At 36.8% G+C, this 16199-nt stretch overlaps 1 protein-coding gene across 1 annotated transcript in view; it reads left to right on the plus strand.

The window, feature by feature from the left end:
* LOC135212023 (plexin-B-like) overlaps positions 1 to 16199 on the plus strand; it is a 223536-nt gene that overhangs the window by 187231 nt on the left and 20106 nt on the right. Inside the window, exons 12-15 of the mRNA XM_064245318.1 lie at positions 2276 to 2418; positions 2812 to 2945; positions 3922 to 4123; positions 5705 to 5851. Coding sequence (XP_064101388.1) covers positions 2276 to 2418; positions 2812 to 2945; positions 3922 to 4123; positions 5705 to 5851 — 626 coding nt within the window. The remainder of the gene's footprint in view (positions 1 to 2275; positions 2419 to 2811; positions 2946 to 3921; positions 4124 to 5704; positions 5852 to 16199) is intronic.

Consider the following 16199-nt stretch of genomic DNA (forward strand, 5'->3'; position numbering starts at 1 on the left):
TGTAGATAATCCTTTATATAGTTTAATAATACGTATATCCTGTGCAGCACGAAGGAAGACGTGCTTGAGAATATCACAAAATGCACGTGAGAAGGTGAGTGAAAATCGGGACTTTGAACAAGTACTTTCGTAGTTTATTCTACATTTTCAAATAGAATAATCAAGTTGAATAAACTACGAAAGTACTCGTTCGATGTCCAGGTTTTCACGCGCCTTCTAGGTGGATTTTGTGATATAACTAATATAATATATATATATATATATATAGATATATATATATATATATTATATATAATATATAATAATATATATATAATTTGGAAACATCTCACTAGACCTGTAAATGATTAAGTAGTTTCAGACCAAAGTTTGCGTGCAATGGTAGGTTGTTTCCTAATCAAGTTTGACTACCAAAGATGCCTTCAGTGTTTCCTTCTTTTCTTATTGCAGCTTTTCTTCAGATATGCGTTCAAGGTCATCCCAAGGGTTATGGTACAGAGCTTTGGTTTTCACTTCCCCTCTTTTTCCATTTTCCTAAAGGACTCCTGCATCGACAGAGTCATCTTTCTTATTTCTTTTTTATTTGGAATTTTTTTTTTATCCATAACTTGTGTGTTGTTCGTAAACTCTCCCAATAAACTGCTAAATTGCCTCCTTTGAATATTGTTGCTAAACTCCCAATTTATTCGTTCTCAATTACCGTGAACCGCTGTGCATCAAATTGAGTAATTAACTTAAGACTTTGAACATGCAGCTGACATGTCCACATGGCCTAATTAATCTACGCTCTCTGGTATTACTGCGCTGATTAATTTGCGTATATGTAGAGAGTAAATCAACATACAAGAAACATGTTTGCGTGAACAGTTGATGAAACCCTGAAGTCATGCGGGCCAATCTTTGGGGTAGCTATCAGGCCAAACATCTCAGGGGGATAACATCGCAGTCACTGGGCGGGGGGGGGGGGGGGACCCTCGGTATGCTTTGTAACGCAGGGGAAGGTGGTTGGGGGGTGGGAGGATTAGGGGCCCCTAGGAGTGGGGAGGAGGGGGGGTGGGATGGGGGACCGCTAGAAGTAAGGGAGAGTTCAGGGTATGGTTTCATGTTCCTTTGCAAAAGGTTCCCCTCACTCCCCTCTTCCCTCTGGTTGTGTGTGTGTTTAACTAAGGGAATTAGATTTAAATTGAATTCAGTGTTTTATTAACTTTTTTTTTCTAGTCCTTGTATGCAAACGATAACGACATTAACTTTGGAGGTTGTTTGCGACTCGACTCGGAGATTTCCCTGCAAAGTAGGGGACATTCATTTTTTTTAAAGTGTGCGAATTATTAAAGTCAGTCTCTCTCTCTCTCTCTCTCTCTCTCTCTCTCTCTCTCTCTCTCTCTCTCTCTCTCTCTCTCCTATAACTTACTCCTTTTTTACCCCTTTTCTTATCGTACCTTAGTTTGTAACGAAATGGACTCTAGTCACTCCTATTTTATATTATGTGCTGACAACAGTTTTTGTCTGTGTACTAATGATCCCGTTACAGTGAATGCTAACCTCTCTTCACGACTGTGACTAATTATTATTATTTATTCTGCTGTTGTTTTCAGGATTTATTATTGGTGTTGTACACAATTGGCCAATATGACAGGTTTAAGAGCTATGTCGATGTATTGACTCAAATTACACTTGTCAGAAGTTGTACTTTCGAAAACTGAGCCTTATTAAATTTTTATGGGTGTTTTCTTATGTGTTATCGATATATAAAATTTTCAATATCATTACTAATATTTTTTTAATGCTAAAAAATTAAAGAAAAGGTGATGGTCACGAATAAAACAAAACTATTAAAACCCCTTATATGAAATGGCGTGGTTAACCCTACAAATTTCGTTTTCTACAATTTCTCGTTTTCTGCAGTTATGTTTAGGGTACACTCATTCTCTCTCTCTCTCTCTCTCTCTCTCTGAAACACACACACACACCACACACACACACACACACACACACACACACACTTACGTATGTACGTACGTTACTGAATAAATGAATAAAAATAGTTCAATGTCTACGTCCCCTTCTTAACTTTGCAGAGTAATCACAATTGATTACAACTTTTGGTCAAAATGACGGAATTTGATAGACTTAACAGTACAGCTTACATTAACTTTCATATGTGTCTATTTCCATGAGTGTTAATTAGGAAAAGGAATTTAATCCAATGGTATTTAAGCTTTGAATATTCCATCAAGATCAAGTGAATTACCTTCCTTTTCCTTCGGTTTTCCAGCCTTCGCCGAACTCCAAACGGACATGACCGATCTGACGGCGGACTTACAGTCTTCCGGGATCCCGACCCTGGACCATAGGAGTTACGTCATGAAAGTCTTCTTCCCCGGGGTGACGGACCATCCGATTCTGATGGACCCTAAAGTGAGTAGACATGATAGTTGTAGTACAGCAGTTGCCATTTGTGATTTGTGTAAAATTTTGAATACTTGTGGTAACGGTGATGAAAATAAATATAATTTTTTTAAGACATGCCATTACTTTTTTCTGCAAATGTGAACATAAGTATTGGCATTGAAGAATGTTTCTGTTTTAATATTTAAGTATTTACTTTCAATACTGAGAATATTCAATACTGATATTCTCAACGTTATTCGTATTAAAAGTAAATTTTTACTCAGTATATGTAACAATACTTGTATTTCGTTTTATTATATTATTATTATTATTATTATTATTATTATTATTATTATTATATGTAACAATACTTGTATTTAGTTATTATTATTATTATTATTATTATTATTATTATTACAGCTACGAATGAACGGGTGCCGCCCGGCTATGGAGAGCGCTATGATACAGTTCGAGCAGCTACTGACTAATCGATACTTCCTCCTAGCACTCATAGAAACCTTAGAGGCCCAGAAAACGTTCAACATTCGAGACAAGTGAGTTTCTTTATTTTTTTGTTATTTTACATATTTATTTATCTTTTTATACATATCATCGTCTTTCCCCATGGCTGCTTCCAAGGAAAGTGTGTGGTTTGGTGTGTAGTGTTATTGTTTGCTTTCAAGTGGAATTGTAAAACTCTGTGTATGTGTGTGTAAACACAAATCCAATACAGTATATGGTACTTCATAATTCATAATCGTATTCAATTTTCAAATAAGTATATACAGTATGTTTCTCATTGACTATAAAATTACCCGTACTTTATTCGTAAGTCTTAAGGCATATTTTGCATTAGCAGCAGTCTAAATTTTATTCAGCCATTAATTCACGTGTAAATAAAGCATTTCAAGTCAAGTAATGAAACAGGTGGTAGTCACATGCTTATGCAAAGCACTCCTTAGCAATTAATGAATTAGTCGCATGATTTGCTTCGTTTGCATAATAATAAATTTGCCAGTCATACTTGCGTTCCATTGACTACGCACGTGCTTATCTGTCTACTCAAGTGGAAGAGTGTTTGAACCATTACAAACATCGTCCATTTGCTGTGCTCTCGTGCTGTGCTCTTGTGCTTGGTAAAGTGCCCTGTGTCACAGAAAAGGCCGCCTCTATTAATTAGTGTGAGTCAGTTGTTTTCTGTTTAGTGCTGATCTAATGCAACTTTATTTAGTACCCGTCCTAGTTTTTTTTTTCTAATTTTTGCAATGAGAACATTTTATTTCGAGTATGCAAAGGTAGATATGCGTGTCACGTGTGTTCCAAGCTTTTTCCTCCGTAAAAGATAAGTATATTCATGTACATTGTGTGTGTGTGTGTGTGTGTGTGTGTGTGTGTGTTTGTTTGATAGAAAACGAGAAAGTAAAAAATATTTCAGTATTACTTCCCAATAGTATTCCCATTTAAGGTTAATTTTCACGTTTGAATTTCAACAATGGTTGTCATTATCGTAACACCTTGACATTCTCAAAGGGTGAACGTGGCATCACTGCTGGTGGTAGCTATGGCAGGTCGCATGGAATACCTGACGGAGGTTCTTCGCCTTTTGCTCCTCCGTCTGATCGACAAGAGCGTGGCCACGAAGCATCCGCAGCTCATGCTCAGGAGAACGGAGAGCGTCGTCGAGAAAATGCTCACGAACTGGATGGCTTTGTGCATGTACACTTATCTGAAGGTGGGTCCTTTTTATTTTTTTATTTTATTTTATTTTTTATTTTACCCTGAGTTCAGTGTCATTTCAGTTTAGCTTTTCGTTTTCTATTCCAATGGAGCGGTAATTCAGAAATTCAAGTATTTCGTTTTTATTCAGTATAAATTTTGAATATTTTGTATTCAGTTATAGTACTTTTCAAGTACTTTTTTTTTATAGAACATACTTTGATTTTATTCAACTTTTTACTTTGCAGTTATATTACTTCACAAGTTTTTTTTTTATGGGAGAATATAATTTGCTTTTACTAACTTTTTACTTTCAGTTATTCAGTATTTTTATAAATCATTTATCCTATTTTTCCCCAACCCTGTGATTTTATCCCATTCTGGCACTCCCGTGAGACACGACACCTTCCTTTTCGTTCACTCTGCCGAACAAAAAGCCGTAAAGCTGGCAGCCTTATTTCAAGAAGAGAGAGAGAGAGAGAGAGAGAGAGGGACCACCTCCGTGATATTTTTGCCTTTGGGCAGTAACTTCCTCATAGGAAGGCCCGAAATGATAACGTACACGAGGGTTCGAGGTCGTTTGTCTTCCGATTCGATTTTCCTTTTGTTTACTGTGCTGTTGTGGGCTGTATATTATTTGTGAGCGGTATGTCTCTCTCTCTCTCTCTCTCTCTCTCGTGCAGAAAGAGAGGTGACGATGGGTTTTGATAGGTATAAATATTTATATAAGATATTATGTATATATATATATATATATATATATCTATATATATACATATATATATATAGATAGATATTATATAATATCATATATACATCAATATTATGTCAATATAGATAATATTACATATACATAAGCGAATACCACAGGAAAACGATAGGCAGAAATGCAAGCCTATCATTTTCCTGTGGTATTCGCTTATTTAATGAAGTGACGTGCATCTACTGTGATTTTTTAAGCATACATATACATATACACATTTTATCTTTCGTAGAAGTGATTCCTCATTGCTTTATTGTCGTGGAAACCGTAAATCCAAGGAATCTGTAAACAAAGTTGTATTATTCTTCTTATTGTTGTTTTTCATATTTGAGACTGAAAATTTTATTTCTGTTTTGCCTTTCGTTTTTTTTATCTTGAAAGTGTCCGGATGTAACTCATTTCTTTTTTGTAGGATTTATTCGCATTTATTCAAGTCTCTGGGATAAATACTGATTTGATCTTAGTGGAATAATGCACAAGTTTTGTTTCTACATATGTGCAAGCCGTAGTCAATGCGAAGTACCGATGTAAATATTTCCTCTAATAATTTTCTTCTTATCCTCAGAGCGCCAGCTCTTTTTTTTTAACATCTCGTCTTATTTCTTATTAAAAGGGCAATGGTGAATCTCATTGCTTTGCAGGCGTTTTTTTTAATGTACCTTAAGATTATTGCTTTTGCTTCACGAGGACTTTTAAGGAATTTTTCCAAGTACGCGTCAGTACACGAAAACTTCTGGACTGGCAAAAGTTAGATTAAATTCCTCGTGAGCTTTCAGAATCGTCTGCTTTTAGATACCAGCATATTATTAATTTTTTTTTTTAACCCTCCTGCAGGAGCAAGCGGGTCCGTCTCTGTTCCTCCTCTTTAAGGCCATCAAACACCAGGTGGAGAAAGGGCCCGTAGATTCCGTCACCCACGATGCCAGGTACTCCCTATCGGAGGAGAGACTTCTGCGGGAGCAGATCAACCACACATACGTCGTAAGTACCATTTTATTACTCCTCTCATAACACAAGTTTTTGACAGCCACTGCCATTTTTTAGAAAAGGGTTTGACTTTCTTTTTTAAAGCATTCATCCAGCAGTTTCTTTAGAGAGTGAGTTTCTATGTTGTAGAATTTTTTTTTAGAATACTATTGATTTTTAACTGGAGACCTTCGCAATTTTTTTTAGAAATATTATTGACATTTCGGTGTTCGCCGTAGGTAGTACTTCTTTGCATGTGTAGCATACAGTCTACTTACAGAGCTTGAGTAGTGGTTTGAGTAGTGCTTAAGAATAGTTGAGGACTTTTTATCGGCTAATATCCTTGAATGTATTTTTGAAAAATTAAGTTGTTAGTCATTTTTTTTCCCGTAGGAAAACATTACTTCTAGAACAGTATCTCTCTCTCTCTCTCTCTCTCTCTCTCTCTCTCTCTCTCTCTCTCTCTCTCTCTCTCGAAAAACCTGGTTTTCTTCATAGGAACTGTACCAAAATGAGTTATGAAGGAAATATCGTCATACGCTTTAGAAATAAAGTCTGACCTTGGTTGGGAATAACACCCATTGTAAGAGCAGTACAGACTCCGAAGCGTTAGATAATCTGCTCTTCCCCTTTTCCAGTTTCTGCTTTCCTCTCCGAGTAAAATGTGTTGATGGATTCATATTTCACCTCACAATGATTTACATATTAATCTGCACATGATACTTTGTTTTCTTTGACGCTATAGTTGTTTTGATTGTGAAAGGTTCAGTAGTCGATATGCTGTTTGTTAGACAAATAGATTAAAGATAGGTATAGCAGGCTTAATGGCAATGGGAGAGTGAAAGAAAGCTTGCTCTTAGTTTATTCGATGTTGTGGCAGGGTCAGTGCGGGCAGTATTTATACATAAGTCTTCAATAAATAGAACACCATTGAATTTTTATTGGAATTTAATTGTCTGCGTAGTTTTGTTAACCTCTCTCTCTCTCTCTCTCTCTCTCTCTCTCTCTCTCTGACTTGCAGGAGAGGGGAAGTTTTCCCCTAGAGATTTACCTTAATTTTCTGAGAGAATGAGAAGAACGCCAGCAGTACTGTTTGTCTGTCGGTCAGAGTAACAATTATCCTCCTGCTCTCTCTCTCTCTCTCTCTCTCTCTCTCTCTCTCTCTCTCTCTCTCTCTCTCTCATATATATATATATTATATATATATATATATATATATATCTATATATATTATATATATATAATCATATTATTATATATATATATATATATATAATATATAGAACTTATATATATTATAAATTATAAATCCACATATTCAGAAGTTTACATTTACATGTTTTCAAATGTTGCTATAGAAGTAAGAGATTACAGTGAAGTTCTTCTGTTCTCATAGGAATCTGTCCTCGTGCGTTTATCTGGAAGAGATTAGGCCTTCTGTCTCGACTGTGGGCTTATATCCATTTTGTGTCGTTGACGACGTGGAGAGAGAGAGAGAGAGAGAGAGAGAGAGAGAGAGAGAGAGAGAGAGAGAGAGAGAGATTGGGGGAGAGAAAGGCGACAGCTATTGGTAGATGGATTGACTCAATTAAATCTTCCAAACAGTTTTACCCTCCTGATCTCTCTCTCTCTCTCTCTCTCTCTCTCTCTCTCTCTCTCACCAGGCTGATTGGTGTTGTTCAACAGTTTTTTTTCTCTAAAGTTTTTTCTTTGTAGAGGAATGTCTTCAAAGAAATATTACTAAGATGTATTCCTTCTCCTAGATATGGCTTTCTTATAACTATGGTGGTACCTGTACTTCTTATATTTTCATTCCATTTTCTTGTTCAGTCTGTTATTTTCCTATCTGCCTGTTTTTTCCTTCTCCCTTTTTCTCAATTTCCCAATTCCTGGGTTTCTCCCCTGTTGTGCCTTGTTTTATTTATTATTTTTTAACGGCCTTTCCTCTACGTCATAAGTCTTTGAAAGCCTTTACCTTTTCAGCTTTATGATAAAATGAGAGAATATCAAGTATGTTAAAATTCTCATATTGCTTTATTAAATATTGATGGCCACTTGTTAAAATAGTGGCGCTCATTCTGTAAAATAGTAATGTCCTTTTGGTAATAAAGTGATTTCTCGTTAGCACAAGTACAGGAACCTTAAAAGTTACATAGCTTTTTTATTAGCAAAGTTCTTTTGGTAGAACTTGGCAAAGCTATATCTACGTGATAAAAGCGATGTCCATCTCTTAAAAGTGATGTTTCTGCAAAAGATAGGAAGACCCCTTTGAATAAATTATATTTATTCCAGTTTAGTGATCTGATGTCAGTAATGAATACACTGTATACCGTGGATTTTTTTTTTATAGGATATAGAGTATAGACCTACATGAAAGACGTAAATTCTGTTCCTAATGATACACTTTACATAAAAAGTAGTATTCAAGCGGTAATTAGTGTGGTACCTTCCAAATACTGATGTTTTATCTTGGATGGATCGTGTGGTGCTAATTAATGGAAAATAAGTGATGGGAAAGAAACCCTTCATTTTTTCCCAAATACGCACCTCACGTAATTCAAGAAGTTTTAACTTTTGTTAAGCTAGAAGTTTGCAGTCTTCATTAACTTAGCACAGTTTATACTGCAAAAAATGAGTTTGTTCTCGTTTTTTCTTTCGTTATAAGTCCTTATCCTCCGGAGTTCGGAAGTATAGTTTCAAGGGGCACTTCTCTCGCGTTTTGAGGTGCACTTTGTGTGGGTGATGAAGGATAAGAGTGTGGATCTCTCATGCTCAGGCATTATTATTATTTTTTTTCTATCACAGTCCTCTAATTCGACTGGGTGGTATTTATAGTGTGGGGTTCCGGGTTGCATCCTGCCTCCTTAGGAGTCCATCACTTTTCTTACTATGTGCACCGTTTCAAGGATCACGCTCTTCTGCATGAGTCCTGGAGCTACTTCAGCCTCTAGTTATTATTATTACCGTTGTCATCTGAAGTTAACGGAGTTAATGTATGTAGCCATGTTCCTATTTGTGGGTTACTCTGTTCACAAGATATCTCGGGAGCTACTTATTAAGACTGCTATTAATTTATTGAGGTCCCCTCTATTTACCGTTCTTGACGTCTAGCAGTTGACCTATTTGTCTGCCATCTGCTAAGTTTTGAATGTTTTAAAAGCCCTTGATGCTTTAGTTTATTAGAAAACAAAGACCTATAAATATAGGTATGGTGATTCAGCATTTTTTAGTGGCGGATCTAAGGGTCAAGGGTATCTTAGCAGGTCAAAGGTCAAAAAGGAATTTAACCATGGACCCAAATTTTGAATTACTCGAGGTAGAGACTTCATCTTTGTCTTGCATAATCCGCATGAAGCCGATGTGCTGAGTGACGTCAAGTCAGGGTCATATGTAGAAATCTAAGGTCGAATAGGAATTTAACCTTCGCCATCAATTATTAATTACGATCGAATTCTGTAAATTAATTTACGCGTAGAAAAAATTTAAGGGTCATTCATAAGGTCAAAATGAATTTGCGACGGGGCTGGCGAACATTTTGACAAACACATCCTGTTTGTATCCTATATTGGCGAGGAGAGATTAATAACCATGAATGCGACAGCAGGACTGGAGGGAAATGTTAAAGAGCGTTGCCTTTTGATATTGTGATGGAACTGACATCAAACGTGGAAGTTTCCTAATAACAAGATATGTTTCGTAATAAGTGTGTTGGGTCCTCCGTGGTTAATCTGGAAGCAACTTTTTGGAAGCGCAAATAGTATTCATAACGACGTGGGGCCTTTTTGGTTTTGGTGAATGAATCTTATTTAAGCGCACCGGCAGAATTTAAATTATATTTTAAGAGAAGTCCTTATTAAAACTTTTTTTTTCACGGGGAAATACCGTACCCTTTGGTAATTGTTCTGGGTATCCAGTTATGCGGCATCTCAAAGCATCCAATTATATGAGAGTGGAATTGTATTTATTAATCTCTGGGTACAGCTTTATTAGATCGGCTTTGTTATTATTATTACTCTTATTATAAAGAACAAATATTATATTGGAAAAGTTAAAAAAGCTCATAATGCATTTAGGTAATATTTCTGCGCTTAATGTGTATCTTTGTAAAAAAAAAACTATTGTAAAGAGAAAAGTAGTATAGTACTAAGAGATTATTTCATTGTTTAAAGGGACGCTGACATTCGTTGACGAAAAGAAGTCTGTCGTATTATGATGTCGAATTGGATTTAATCCGCATTGAACTTGAATGTATTTTCATTCGAATGCTTGCTTTAACTAATAATGCACGCGAGGTTAAGACGGAGGTTAAATCTTCGCCTATGTTGTGCATTTAGCTTGAGGTATTTGTGTCCGAGTGCCTCCTAGCCTCCTGAAGGAAAGAAAATAATTTTACTTTAGATGCGCCATTTTTCTTGAATTTTTGCTTATTTATTTTTACTATTTTTTTTTCTAACAAACATTAAATCGATTTTAGCAACAACAGATTTCAAGTCGTATCTCCTCTTGCTATCAGAGTGGTTTTTACTTGCTATGACCCCGTTGGGGAGTATTGCCGTCAGTGCATCTCATTCGGTGCAATGTAGGCGTTACTTAATGTTCTTTGCAGCGTCCCCTCGGCCCCTAGCTGCAACTACCTTCATTCCCTTCACTGTACCTCCATTCATATTCTCATTCTTACATCTTGGTGTCCACCCTCTCCTAACAATTGTTTCATAGTGCAACAGCGAGGTTTTCCTCCTGTTCCACCTTTCAAACCTTTTACTTTCAATTTCCGTTTCAGCGCTGAATGGCCTTAGTTGACCCAGCGCGTGGCATAATGCCAAAAATCTATATAAATAAAAATAAATTGTACTTGCTAGGAGTGCTCAAGTGTCTGTCACGAGTACTCTGATATTTTTATTTCGGGAGATTTATGCATAAATTTAACGTCTAACTCAATTCTTGCAGATAAAGGCCCAATTTATGATCTTGCCACTTTTCAAGCAATGGCTCTCATAACATAAGGACCTTAAAAAGCTTCATAACTTTAGAGTGTTGATTATCATTATGTTCATAAGGTGTTGAATGAAAGAAATATATCTGGAGCCTTATGTCAGTAAGTGATGTGGCGAATATTTTTTGTTTTATGTATTGTTTATTATTTCTAATTCATTATGGAACGAGAAATGATGGATCGCTCATGAGAGAGAAAACTGGGACTGCATTCTGTTTGGGGTAATTTATCACCTGAATTATTCATGATTGTTTTAACGTAATGTCTGGAAGCGCGTCCAGATAATATGTTCTTGCATTGTGGAAGGTTTTGAAAAAAACGCCTTATTTTCGTGGAGGAGGAGGAGGAGGAGGAGGAGAATGCATTAACTCAAATGATCGTTTTACATTTAATCTCCCGACTTCTTGGTAAACAGACATTGATGAATCGCCTCTTGGCAAACGGAGCTCTTGTTTAAAGAAGCATTGCTCGTGTTTGCTTTGTTTCGTGTAAGGAAGGAATCTCGGGTTGCAATATATGGCCAGTTGCAGCCTAAACGAAACGTTTCCAGACAAATCTTCCAGAAGTTTAAAGTAGCCCGCGCAAACAGACAAATAGACATCTACCTACATTACCATTACATTGCTTCTCTCTCTCTCTCTCTCTCTCTCTCTCTCTCTCTCTCTCTCTCTCTCTCGGTCTTAGCTGTAGGCTCTAGCCTATATATACATATATATCTATATATATACATATATATATATATATTTTCTATAGTATATATATATTATATATATAATATGTATCGTATGTATATGCGTATGTATATATATAGTATATATATTATATATACATATGTAAGTATATATCTATATATCTTGCATGATAATTAATGACTCATGGCTTTTTCAACATACGGTTTATGATATTTCGTATTTATGCCAGGACTAGGACCGTTTAATATTTTATTACCCAAATTTTCCGAATGCTATAATTGAATGCGCATATTGGTTCTGCGGAAAATTTAATCTTTTATTAAAAGCAGTACGAAAATTCTGGTAGAAGATCACCAGAATCCGCTGATATTGTTATTTTGAAACTCGGTTTTTTAACTGAGCTCTGCATACCACATACAGATGCATTATAAGTAAATTATTCAAGTTTGTTCATATTTTACCCTTGTTCTTGTACATGTTCATATTTTACCCTTGTTCTTGTACAGCATCAAGTGGTGTTGCATATGCTATTGGATGTTAATGCTATGCATTAGTATTTACAGACATGATTTTGCCTAATATCTTCTAGTTTTCTTGTGTACCTTTTGTTGTGTGCGCGCGCGCGCGTTTGGGATGGGGCCTGAGGCCACAGGACACACGGGAGATGTTTACGTATATGCATAAGCTCACAAAGGCTCGTTTCGGTTTTTCCTTTGCATTGAGTAATTGCCCCCATCCCAGATGTATTATCCCTTGTTTCCCTTCCTTCCTCTCTCTTTTTTTTTCTTTTTTTTTTTCTTTTATCCCGGTGGTTCCCCCTCTCAAGAGTCATTCATCTGTCTCCTGTCGCCCTTCTTTGATGCGACGATTTTGTGAATTAAACATAGGAGAGGCTCATCAGGGTTCTTCCCCCGGGGCCACTGATTGGGAAGGGATGATCATTTGTCTTTTGGGTTTGTTGCCTCTTCCTCCTCTTCCACCCATTTCCTCCCATTCCCTGTCCCTCCCCCCCCCCCCCCCCCCCCCCCCCCCCCCCCCCACCCCTCCCCCTCCTCTTTCCTGTCCCTTTCCGCCCGATGCCCCCTTTTCTGTGTGTGTGTATATGTATGTCTGTATTATGTCTGTCAAGGCATAGACACGTCCCTCTTCCATCCTTCTGGAAGCCCTAGACTTCATCCCCCTCCCCCCACCTCTCTTCTCTGAAGAAAAAGTCGCCTTAATGAGAGAGAGAGAGAGAGAGAGAGAGAGAGAGAGAGAGAGAGAGAGAGAGAGAGAACTCTCATTCCATGGCTCTCTCCTCTCGTTCCATGGCCTCATTTTGCTGCTTTTCCGCCATTATCATCTTAACGGTTTTCATTAAGCCTCCCCTTAATGCCATATTAATTCTCCTCATCTTCATTTTTATGCCTTCAAGAACCATCCCAATCTGTCTGTACTGGCATTCTCTCGTGTGCCATAATCCCGCCATAAACTGCCGTGTCGCGGCCAAACATTTTTTCGTCATCCTCTTATCTTTTTGTAATTATGCTTGCTTTCTTTTTTTTTTCCCTCGTATTATTCACGTTTTGTCTTTTTGTTATTAAAAAGCAACTATTTAGATTTAATCATGTTTATATGTTGAGCTCGTGTACAAAGAAAGAGAGAGAGAGAGAGAGAGAGAGAGTCACAACAGAACTGGAGATTAAAGACTAAATTGTTTTTATGTTCGTGACAAATCTTGGTCTTTGGGTATAATCACTTTGTTATCAGGTTGAGGAAAGAAGAAATGCCACGAACGAAAGTTTTTTTTTTTTTTTTCGTTTATAAAGGAATCTGTCTTAAATTCCACCTACTTCTGAACTTTGGAATTCCCTTGCTCTTCTGTATTTCCTGTCAGTTTTCAAGATGTCGGCATGTTATCACAAATAGTATAGTCAACACTTTTCCTGTGGCATCGAGCATTTTTGGGGACATTTGTTCCCATCTCGGTCTCTGCACCGTAGTCAAATAAAACTAATAATTTAAACAGTGAAATATATCAGTATATTTATTCTTTCCATCTCTCTCTTTGGCTCAGCTTAATAGTTCCTGGTTGTAGGAGTAGAGATTGTTTGGAAAAACTTAGCGAAAATTAAGAGTGAAATACAGAATTAACAGATAACGTTACGTAAATTATTATGAAGCTCTTATGTGTCTCAAATCATTTCGTAATCATTTTTTCGGAATCCTGACGTTTCCCTGCGTTTCAGCGAAGCCTTTTCCACAGATGTTTAATCGTACACCGTCGCAATTCCTCAATTGCATCTTAGTTCGACCGTCAACCAAGAAATATATATTTTAATCGGCTTGAACTGTTTGGGATACTCGACACACTCTCGATCTCTCTCTTGTCTCTCTGCTTACCTTGTTATCTCGTCTCTTTCCACCTCATTCTCCTTCTTTCCTTATGTTCCCTTGCAACTCTCATCTCCCAATTTTCCCTCTTTTGGGAGTGAAGGATTTGGTGAATTGTGGAAGGTCCCGGCAACCTCTCCCGGGAGGCCCACTGATGAATTGTACTGTCACCGCCTTGGACACTCCTTCGCCGATTCGGTCCATTTTTACATCTCTCTCTCTCTTTGACGGTTAGCTATAGTACATAGTATATCAGTATTCCCAGAAGGATTCTAAAATGTTCTGCGAGTGCTCTCTCTCTCTCTCTCTCTCTATGTGAGCGATAGTTATATAGCTAAATATATCGGTATTCCTAGAGGTTTTCTCTCTCTCTCTCTTTCTCTCTCTCTCTCTTGATCCGTCACCTCGTAATCATTCCGAATTCAGATCCAAATGCATCGCTTCTAATAACTGCAACAAAATGTCTGAAGTCCTCACTACGGAGGGCCTCGACGAGATAATCTCTCTCTCTCTCTCTCTCTCTCTCTCTCTCTCTCTCTCTCTCTCTCTCTCACTCATATTTTTTACTACGATTCAGATTAATTTTCGAAACTTGAGCGTAGCACAAAATTCGCTCCACTTTTCATTATGTTTGGTATATCAGTAATTTGAATTTCTTACCCAGTTATTTTCCATTTTCATATTTTACATTAGAGCAATGCACGACTGTATTTCAATTTACATTCAATAAGTGATAAGTTTGGACGCCGTCCTGAAGTATATAATATTAACATGCTTTCACAATTTAAAAGAAAAGTTAGTAATCGAGTAGTATTTCATGGACTCTTATGTATTCAAATACGAAGTACTAAGGGCATTGGTAATTTGTGGCCTTTCTCAGAAATAACTACAAGGTTCATTTTTGCCCTGACTACAGGTGTTGTTGAAATTAAGTTGAATATAATTGCTGTCAGGGCAGTTGTTAGGTCTGTCTTACACTAATCAGTATTGTTCTCCAGGTTCATGTGATTAATTTAAAGAAGAGTTAAACGACAATTACTTAAAAGCAAAAAGGAGAAAGTTATTATACAAGAGCAAGCAACCTCTGCTCTCTCCCCACTCTCGCTTTCGTAAGGTTGCGAGTGATTGGGGGAATTATTAATGGGATTGTAGTAATCTCTATTGCGTTTTTAAACGTTTCATAAAATATTCAACGTTTCATGCGTGATCTCTATTTGATCTCTTATTGCCGCAGGGTTATCACCAGTGCAGTGTTCGTGTTCTGTTATTTGTTTGCAATTGTCGACCCGATTTCAATTTTGCTTGCGAGCAAAAGGGGGACTCCCTCTCTTGACCGGTGAGGTGCTGCGCTGACATTTGCATTCATTTCATTAAGTAGCCCTTATTTGTTTGTTTAGTTGTAACTGAACATCATGGAATAATTTTTCGATTTACAAATGAGTAATGAAAAAAGTTGTCACATGACGTTTTGCTTGCCTGTGGTTTTCTTTTATTTGCCCTTTATGTGATAAACATTAGTCATGCATCATAATGCATATATATATATATATATATATATATATATATATAGATATATATATATATATATATATGATACATTATAAAGTACCCACATAACTACAGTCCCTTAGTAAGGCATTTATCCACAGAATGACAAAGACAATATACTTAGCCGCGTTAATACTTCTTAGCTACATTTGCTGAACCGAAGATGAATGCTGGTTTTATAAAACTTGAGCGAAAACAGTTCGTGTGTGTGTGTTAAATGCGCACATTCATATAACCTCTGTCACTGAAGATCTCATATTTTCCGAATAACCTTAGAACTAATATTTTTACGTATATTAGTTATGAGTGGTTTACACAATACTACAAAATCAGTCCTTGAACCGTAAGTACCCTTGGCGTTTCTATTGAGTTTATACATAAGTTTTGGTTTTTCCACATATATTATATACAGTGTATTAGTATATTTTCTTATGAATCACTTGTTTTTGTCATTTCTTTTCATTACTTCCGTTGATTGCATAAGCTTCGATGATTACATTGTGAGATTCATTTTCGGGTCTTTAGAAACTTAAATTTTCAATTTTATTATTATTTTTCTCAAAATAATCTCTATTGATTTGATGAGTGTGTTTGGCATTATATAAAAGAGAGAGAGAGAGAGAGAGAGAGAGAGAGAGAGACAGGAGTTCGGAGTAATTAAGCAGGCGTTTTGCCAGCACGGGCTCTTGCTCATAAAACATCCGGGCATGTTGACTGAAAAGTGGTGACAGGTAGTTGGTTGGACATCCAGGCGGAA

The sequence above is a fragment of the Macrobrachium nipponense genome, chromosome 19, assembly GCF_015104395.2.
Source record: "Macrobrachium nipponense isolate FS-2020 chromosome 19, ASM1510439v2, whole genome shotgun sequence".
Taxonomy (NCBI): Eukaryota; Metazoa; Arthropoda; class Malacostraca; order Decapoda; family Palaemonidae; genus Macrobrachium; species Macrobrachium nipponense.